We start from the raw sequence: 7,840 nt of genomic DNA, 5'->3' as shown, positions 1-7,840 counted from the left end.
GCGAGGGAGCCTCTGATTGATTTTTGGGGGGGGGGGGGTGTTGAGCTTGCGCCATGGACAGTGGGCACCAAGGGGTGCGCGGCACCCAAGACAGCCAAGTCGCCAGGCCCGCGAGCTGGCAAGCAGCTTGACCGCCACCAATCCACGCAGACACAGAGGGGCTGCTTTCCCTGCAGGGTCCAAGGCTCAAACGGATGGACAGCACAAGAGGGCGAGGGACCAGGGGCAGCGCGCAGGGGGGCAGGGGAGGGATGAGCAATCGAGTGTCATCGAGCTCACGTAACCGACGGCGATGACGACGTCGGCTTCCTCCAGCAGGCGGTCACTCGTGGTGTTGCGGATCAGCCCCACCCTGCCGCCAAACAGGTCCCCCAGCGCACGCGGGACGACGCCGATGCCCTGCGCTCGAGGGGGTGCGTTGGGGCTGTTAGCAAAAAGGGGTTTGCACTTTGTTTGGTGGGGGCTGCTTGGTCGCGTGGATTGTCAAATCCATGGCTGAATCAAGAACCAAACCGAAAGTTTGGCTTGAAGTATGAATCAAAGCAAAGGTTCGAGCTTGTGGCATGCGCAGACGGGACGCCGCATGTACTGCTGACCAGCGGCCGAGCGGACTCTGGGCGCAACCGCGCGGCGCCGCCTGTGAGGGACGGGCGAAAAGGGTCCCACCTGGAATGTCGTCACCACCGGCATCGCGAACAGCAGCAGCAGCCTCTGCAGCTCCGCGGCCGCCGCCGGCGCGGACGCGAACATGCCGAGCAGCAGCACGGGCGACTTGGCGCCGTTGATCAGGCGGGCGGCGAGCTCGACGTTGGCGGGGTGGGCGCCGCCGGCGTGGTGGCTGCGGCCGAGGACGCGCATCTTGGCGGGGCCCACCATCACGTCCTGCGGTTTTAGGGTTCAAACGTTGGAGGGTTTGAGCGAGGGTTTGAGCAAGAGTGTGGTGGTTTGAGGGCTCAAGGGTTTGAAGTTTCGAGGTTTTAAGGTTCTGATGGTTTCAGGGCTTTAGGGTTTACATGGGGGTTGAGGTTTGTGTGCAGGTCTTGCTGGGAAGATTGAGGGTGTGTGGGGGTGCGGGATAAAGAGCTTGGGTCCAGAGGGCGCCCGCGCGAAGGACCCGGGCGGTCGAGTGTGGGTGTTGAAAGGTAGAAGAGGGGGCGATGAGGGGGTCTACGGTGACAGCTGCCTCGTAGTGGTGTGTATCGCGGGGATCTGGAGCCGAGGTGAGCAAGCTGCTGTGCACCGGATGCAGCCGTGCACTGCGTGCAGCTGTGCACCGGGTGCAGCACGTGGGCTCGTGACCAGAGTCGCACAGGTCGTATCAAGCACGAGTGCAGTATATCCAGCCGAGCCAGCCCAAGCCTTGGCCCCGCCCTTGGCCCTGCCCTTGGCCCCGCCCTTCGCCCTGCCCTCCGCCCCGCCCCCGGCTGCTCCCCCGCCGGCGGAGGAAGAGCGGCGCCAGCTCCCCCTCTTGCGGCGCACCTGTGGCAGCGACACAAAGGCGGCGCCCGGGCGCCCGACCGTCTCCGCGGCGCGGAACGCGTTCGCCACGACCTCCGATATGGTGTCGGCGCTGGGCACCTCGGCCGTGAACTTGGTGACCGGCTTGAGGATGGCGGCGTTGTCGAGCCCCTGATGAGTGATTGTGGAGGTGGAGGGGGCCGAGGCGGGGCCTGCAGCTGCTCGATCGAGGCGCCCTCGCGAGGATCTGCTACGCGTGGAAGTCGGGGAGTCGAAGATTGGCTTCCCGACAGAGTTCCTGCCGGGTGGTCAAAGTGCAGGGCAGGGAGGCCGAGTGCGCGAGCGGCGCCGGCAGGCGCCGTTGTGAACAAGGAAGGGGGGGGCCGCGAGGGTTGTGCCAACCTGGTGCGTCTTCTTGTAGCGCTGCGCTATGGGCGCATTGCCGCCCAGCATGACTACGGGGTCCCCCTCGCAGTTAGCCGTCGCTGCGGCGGTGACGAGGTTGGTCACACCGGGCCCGCTGGTGACCAGCACCACGCCTGCGCGGCCGGTGCGGCGGCCGTGGCCTGGCGGGCGGGGGCGCGGGGTGGGGTGGAGGGGGGCGGGTGCGAAGAGGGCGGCCGTGGCGGCGGTCAAGGGGGAGACGGAGGATGGACGGGCGGCTGAGCGGCTGGCGGGCGTGGTGTGGTGATTTGGGAACGGTGAAGCCGCAGCCAGCACCCCGGCACGAAGATACAGGCGGCTGATCTTCGCGTCTTGGGCGCGGCGACGCACACCGCCACTCCGAACGAGCCCTCCCGTGCCCGGGCCGCGGCGCCCTGCCGAGCTGCTGCGCCGGGTGCGAGCGCCCGCACGCCGGTGCGCGCGCGTGCGCGCCTGCGGCCATGAAGCCCGCGGTCATCTCATTCCTGCAGAGGACCAACTCGATGTCTGGAGTCTCCCTCAGCACCTCCACAATGCGGTCTCTGGAATACAGAGGGGCACGCGGAGGGGGAAGGAGGCGCGCGGCGCGCGCCCGCGTCGCACGTCGCGCGTTGCGGGCCGGAAGCGGGAGGAAGCTGCGCGCCGTCGCGGGGTCGGGCCGGCGGCGGGCGCCGCGGCTGGGTTGGAAGCGTGAGGAGGGGCCGCGGTGTTGGATGCGGGCCGGGTGTGCTCACATCTTGGCGCCGGGGATGCAGAATACGCGGCGGACGCCCTGGGCCAGGAGGTTTTGCACCAGCACGTGGGCGCCCGTGGTCCTCTTTTTGGGCTCGGCCATGGCAGCTGGCGCGGCGCCGGCGTTGTCTCGCAGGGGCTGCATGTACGAGAGGGTGCGGCGGTGAGGGTGCACGCGCCGGTGGCGCATGGGCGGGCGCGCGCAACGTTGGCCGTCGGGTGCAGCTGGTGGGCCCTGGCCATTAAACGCCTACATCGGTTGAGGTCGGCAGACGGCCGATCCCTTGCGTTGTGAGCCGGGCGGTATGCTATAAGCTCATCACAAAAGGATGCTTTGGCGGGTCACTTACTAGGAAGGCAGCTTCGGCCTGTGGAGGGGTTGTGATCTGCTGAAAACCAATTACGGTACGTCACTTGTGCCTTCGACAATCGTATTTGTTCATCGCAAGTCTTGTTATATATATGCAACAGCCATAAATCCTCTGTGTAGCGCGCCCGAGAGCATTCCTCACCCGGTGCGGCCTGTTCGTCACTTTTTTATTATCTCAAGCTTGTGCAGGGCGTCCACTCGACATATGCTGGATCTTTGCCTGATAGACAATGTATATAGCTATGCACTCACCCTGGTGACACCTTTCCGAAAGGCCGTCTACATCCATTTGACAACAGATCAACTACTCAGCCGAGAGGCGCAGTGAGGCGAACCAAAGTTTCATGGGCAACGTGTCTGGGAAGCCACGAGGCGAGGCGCGGCGGCGCCGCGTGTCGATCGATGCGCGCGTGCTCGAGCGAGTCGAATGCACAGCGGCAGCAGCGGGCCGCAGCGTGGAGGAGTTTCTCGACACGCTGCTGGGGTGAGCTTTCCCATGGCAACGACTTTGCTGCAGCAATTGATCATGTGTCCAACAACCTGCTTGGCCACTCCCTGGTGCACTCCCAGCCTGCCGCTGCGCTGGGGCGGCCGCATGTCCCTTTGGTATGCTCTTGTTGCCCGCCGACAATCCCCACAGCCTTATGGCCTACCATTTGGCACCACACCAACCCCACCCTGCCTGCCCCCCACACGTCGCAGCGCCCTGCCCGCGCCGGCATCCCCTTTTGCTGCCGCTTCGGCCGCCGGGCCCAGCGGCCCGACGTCCCACCCCCCACAAACGCAGCCACCAGCGCCCGATGCCGAGCGCGGCGCCTCGGCGCGCTCGGCCTCCCGGCAGCTGTCGTTGCGGCCGCCGTCTCGGGTGTCTGGCGCGCGGCTGGAACGGCAGGGCACCCTGCTGGCGCTGTACGTGACTGATCCCATCATAACCCTCGTGGCGGGGCTCCTCAAGGTGACGCTCCCCCCCTGCCGCGCGCGGGCCGCGAGCCCCACCCCGTCCACCCCAACACCTCCCCCCATCAGCCCCGTCGCCCACGCCCTGTTGCACTCCGCTTCCTGAGGGCCCAGCCGCCCCTCTCTTTCCCAACCGCGTCCGTCTCTCGTGCCAATCTATCCGCCCCCGAGCCACCAAGGACGCGACCGCAGGCGGCGCCCTGCCAATTCCGCCCGACCCAGAGCTCCAATTGATCGCGTTCTGCCGCATGCCGTGCAGGGCGACCACACCGTAGCGCAGGCCCTGACGCACGGCGACTTTGGGCTGGGGACCCTGGACCAGCTGGATGGGGAGGTGGGGAGGCTGTGCGTGCATGTGTGTGTGTGGGTGTGTGTATATATGTGTGCGTGTGAGTGTGTGTGTATATGTATGCGTGTGTGTGCCCGTGTGTGTGTGGTGTGTGCGTGTGTGTGTGTGTGCGTGTGTGTGTGTGTGTGCGTGTGTGTGTGTGTGTGCGTGTGCGTGTGCGCGTGTGCGTGTGTGCGTGCGTACATGCGTGCGCACACGCACGCCGCGGACAGGGCAGCCCTTCAGCAACGCCCCTTGGAATCGCGGTGTATGGCAGCCCAAGCGCGCCCAACGCGCTGGGCAGCGCGGCGAGGGACGAGCAGGCCAGCGTGGGTGCGGCCGTGCCCTTTGTTTCGGGGACGAGGGGAGGTGCGGGCGAAGACACCAAGCTCCCCCTCAATCCAACGCGGCGCCTCAAGCAGTGAGGGTTTCAGCCGCGCGCGGCGTCAGTGCAACCTCTCTCTCCTTTCCCCCTTCCCCTTCCCCCCCTGCGCGCAGGTGGTGGTGTTGGACGGGGTCGCGTACCACCAGAACGAGAGCGGGACGCGCGTCCTGTCTGGCAACGAGCCGTCGCCGTTCATGACAGTCACCTGGTTTGGTGGGTCACCGACGTTGACCTCTAGGGCCCCCGCCCGGCTGCGGGCCCTGTGCTTCTGGCCCCCTCGCGCCTTGCAAGCGTGCTGTCGGGTTGCTCGAAATTGAAGTCATGAACCACAATATCTGGCAGAGCAGCTATTACAGCAAGCATCAGCACGCGATCGCCTGGGCGGCTCTGGATCCCCACAGGTGCTTCTCTAGGCTGTTGTTGCTGTTTTGTCTCTCGCACCTCAATCACAATGCTCCGCTCTGTGTTGCACCTGTGAACTTATCAGACAAGACACGCGCTGCGACAACGCAGCTGCAGCCAGCGGCGGACTTTGCGGCACTGCAGACGCAGCTGCTCGCCACCTTCCGCACAGAGAACTGCGTCTATGCAATTCGCATCAGGGGTGAGCCGCGGTCGCCTGCGCGGGCCTGATTACTGCCTCGAAACGCCTGCTCCATCTCCTCAGGAGCTCATAGCACCTGCGCCTGCCCACCCGCTTTGCATGGTGCTCACCTCAACTGAAGAGCAAACAGAGGAACCGCGGGAGACCAAGCCGCTCGGGCCCCCTTGCCTCATGCTGACGCTTCCGCCGCGCAGGGAAGCTGCCGACCCTGAGGATGCGCGCCGTATGCAAGCAGCCCGAAGGCACGCGGCTGGCGGAGGCGGCGGCCAAGCAGCACGTTTTTGACTTGAAGGACGAAGAGGGTGACCTGGTGGGGACCCTTACCCCAGCGCGGGGCTGTGGCGCGCTCCCGGCACCGGCGCTCTTCTCAACGTCAGACGCCCAAATTGGCGGCGGGCGTGCGCTGCTCCCGCAGCCAACTGCAGCATGAGTGGCTCGGCCGACACCTGCGTCTTGCACACACGCACCATATCTGGCACTCAGCCCAGACCCTCACACCCCACCCTTTTCCTCCGTGGGCGGCACCCCCCTCATGGCGCACGCCCTCAGGTGGGCTTCTGGTGTCCCGCCTACAGCGGGCCAGGCATCCAGGTGCCGGGCTTCCACCTGCATTACATCTCCGCAGACCGCGCGCGTGGCGGCCACGTGCTGCAGCTGAGCCTGGAGCAAGCCGAGGCGCAGTCCATAGAGGTGCGGCAAGACATGCGCGCGTCTAGGAGCGTCCAAAGCAAGGCGAGAGAGGCCAAGGCAGGATAGTGGCGCAAAGCGGCTGGACCTTGGGCACGGCACGGCTGTCACAGCAGCGTCCAGCTCCAAGGGCGCGACCCTCCCTGCCGCCGCCCGCCTTGAAAATGCACACGTGTAGACGGCGAGTTGGCCATTTGCGTGGCCCTTGTCTCGAGCCACCAAATCCTGACACCTTCAACCCGCACGGCCTGCCCCCACTCCGCCCCCACCCCCCCCCCCACTTGCACACACAGATCCACCGCTGCATTGTGGACCTGCCCTCCAACGAGGCTTTCATGCGCCACGACCTCAATATGGACCACGCCAGGGCGGAGCTGCACGCGGCAGAGCAGGACCACTGACGTGGACTGCCGGCACGCGGGGCGCGGGCGTCACACGCGTTTTGAACCAAGGGGAGGTGGTCGACAAGGGCCGAGAGACTACACAAAGGGCCGTGATAGGATGGGTCAGCAGGATGTTTGCTTGGAGAGCCATCCAGTATCAGAAGATGACGCTGCGTGTCAAGCTGTCGTCTCGACAAAGCATTGACACATCGCCAGCCTTGGATGCAGTAGCTGCTGCGGCGCTGCAGATGGCATGCAGAGCGTTTGACTTGAGGCCGCAACTTTGAGACCAGCATCATGTGTTTGACCCTGCGTGGATTTGCTGTCATCCATTTTATTGTGTGTGCGTCACAACACATACATACACACCCAACTTCTTGAGCAGTGATGTTCAAAAGCTTGTCCACACTGGGCTATGTACTAGTTGCATGAATGTGTGTGTGTGCGTGTGCGTGGAGCTTTGTTGAATGCCCACAAGAAATGACGTGCCGCTACAGGCTGCTCCAACACCAACACACGGAGCGACAAGCCCTGTTACACACAAGCAGAAGCATTGGCACAGCATCAGGGGTGCGGTCACATGTATTGTACACATAAGGTCGTTTGTGGGTCAGGTCCTGGTCGTGCACGCTGGTATGGCGCTCGCCATCGCCTGCGCTGGATGAATTAAACAGGCCGCACATGCACAGCTGCCTGCAAGAGGATGGTGGCCCTCCTTCTGATGCCTCGCGCCGCCGCGGCCCCGCCACCCCTGGAGCGCGCTGCCACCAAGGGGTTAAGAGCCGCGCGTGTCAGATCGTGTACCAGCCGTCGTGGTTGGACCCCAAGTCATGTGTGCTGAAAGCGCGTGAGTCGGTGTGTCCGTGTGCGGAGCGTCCCAGGCGTTTCCAGTGCTACAGCTGCCGCGTCGGCAGCCCCTACTCAGCCGCGGCGGGGGCTGCCTTCTTGGCCTTGGGGGCAGCCTTCTTCTTGGGCGCCGCCTGCGATGCAGCAGGGGGCGTACGCAGGGAACCCGACTTGGAGCTTTCAAGTTCAGGAGCGCCGCAACAGGTGTTTGCTTCCCCTCCCAAGCATCCCAAGCAACATCTATGGCTGCACTTGCCAGCACACACACATAAACACACACCTTTGCCTTGGGCTTGGCTGCTGCCTTAGGCTTTGCCGCCGCCTTGGGCTTTGCTGCCGCCTTGGGCTTGGCCGCTGCCTTGGGCTTTGCCGCCGCCTTAGGCTTGGCCGCAGCCTTGGCCGCAGGGGCTGCCTTTGGCTCCGCAGCCGCCTCAGGCTCAGCGGCCTTCTTAGGCTTGGCCGCGGCCTTCTTGGTGGGGGTCTTCTTCACCTGGGCACGTTGCAGCCGCGCGAGGACAAGAACGCTGAAGTGGGCCGCGGCGGTGAGGGCAGCAGCGCTGCAGAGGCGATGTTCTCTTTGTTGGCACCACCAAACGGGAGCTCGGACCACATGCTGTTCCTGACCATGAGCAGGCCTAGCTTACAGCTATCAAGGACAGCTGGCACC

At 64.9% G+C, this 7,840-nt stretch overlaps 3 protein-coding genes across 3 annotated transcripts in view; 1 reads left to right on the top strand and 2 right to left on the bottom strand.

Moving 5' to 3' along the window:
- The window catches only part of MNEG_0047 (Acetolactate synthase, catabolic), a gene marked incomplete at both ends in the record, with an annotated part of 5,905 nt that extends 3,189 nt beyond the window's left edge, over window positions 1-2,716 (bottom strand). Inside the window, 5 exons of the mRNA XM_014051457.1 lie at window positions 667-882; window positions 1,480-1,629; window positions 1,861-2,024; window positions 2,233-2,423; window positions 2,616-2,716. Of these exons, the coding sequence (XP_013906911.1) occupies window positions 667-882; window positions 1,480-1,629; window positions 1,861-2,024; window positions 2,233-2,423; window positions 2,616-2,716 (822 nt within the window). The remainder of the gene's footprint in view (window positions 1-666; window positions 883-1,479; window positions 1,630-1,860; window positions 2,025-2,232; window positions 2,424-2,615) is intronic.
- A 611-nt stretch (window positions 2,717-3,327) lies between these two features.
- MNEG_0046 (alpha-acetolactate decarboxylase) lies at window positions 3,328-6,345 on the top strand (the record flags this gene model as incomplete). Its single annotated transcript, XM_014051456.1, has 9 exons — window positions 3,328-3,405; window positions 3,771-3,938; window positions 4,200-4,274; window positions 4,502-4,597; window positions 4,767-4,866; window positions 5,141-5,257; window positions 5,452-5,567; window positions 5,807-5,947; window positions 6,238-6,345. 9 exons carry the CDS (start codon window positions 3,328-3,330, stop codon window positions 6,343-6,345), a joined length of 999 nt encoding a protein of 332 aa, XP_013906910.1.
- Window positions 6,346-7,244: 899 nt separating this feature from the next.
- On the bottom strand, window positions 7,245-7,800 carry MNEG_0045 (hypothetical protein; the record flags this gene model as incomplete). The annotated part of the gene is made up of 3 exons (XM_014051455.1): window positions 7,245-7,307; window positions 7,454-7,663; window positions 7,798-7,800. The coding sequence occupies 3 exons, from the start codon at window positions 7,798-7,800 to the stop codon at window positions 7,245-7,247; spliced, it is 276 nt and encodes a 91-aa protein (XP_013906909.1).
- Between the last annotated feature and the right edge of the window lie 40 nt (window positions 7,801-7,840).

The sequence above is a fragment of the Monoraphidium neglectum genome, assembly GCF_000611645.1.
Source record: "Monoraphidium neglectum strain SAG 48.87 unplaced genomic scaffold scaffold00004, whole genome shotgun sequence".
In the NCBI taxonomy this organism is placed as follows: domain Eukaryota; kingdom Viridiplantae; phylum Chlorophyta; class Chlorophyceae; order Sphaeropleales; family Selenastraceae; genus Monoraphidium; species Monoraphidium neglectum.
The sequence above is the reverse complement of the archived record's forward strand: the minus strand, read 5'-3'. Positions and strand labels throughout refer to the sequence as shown.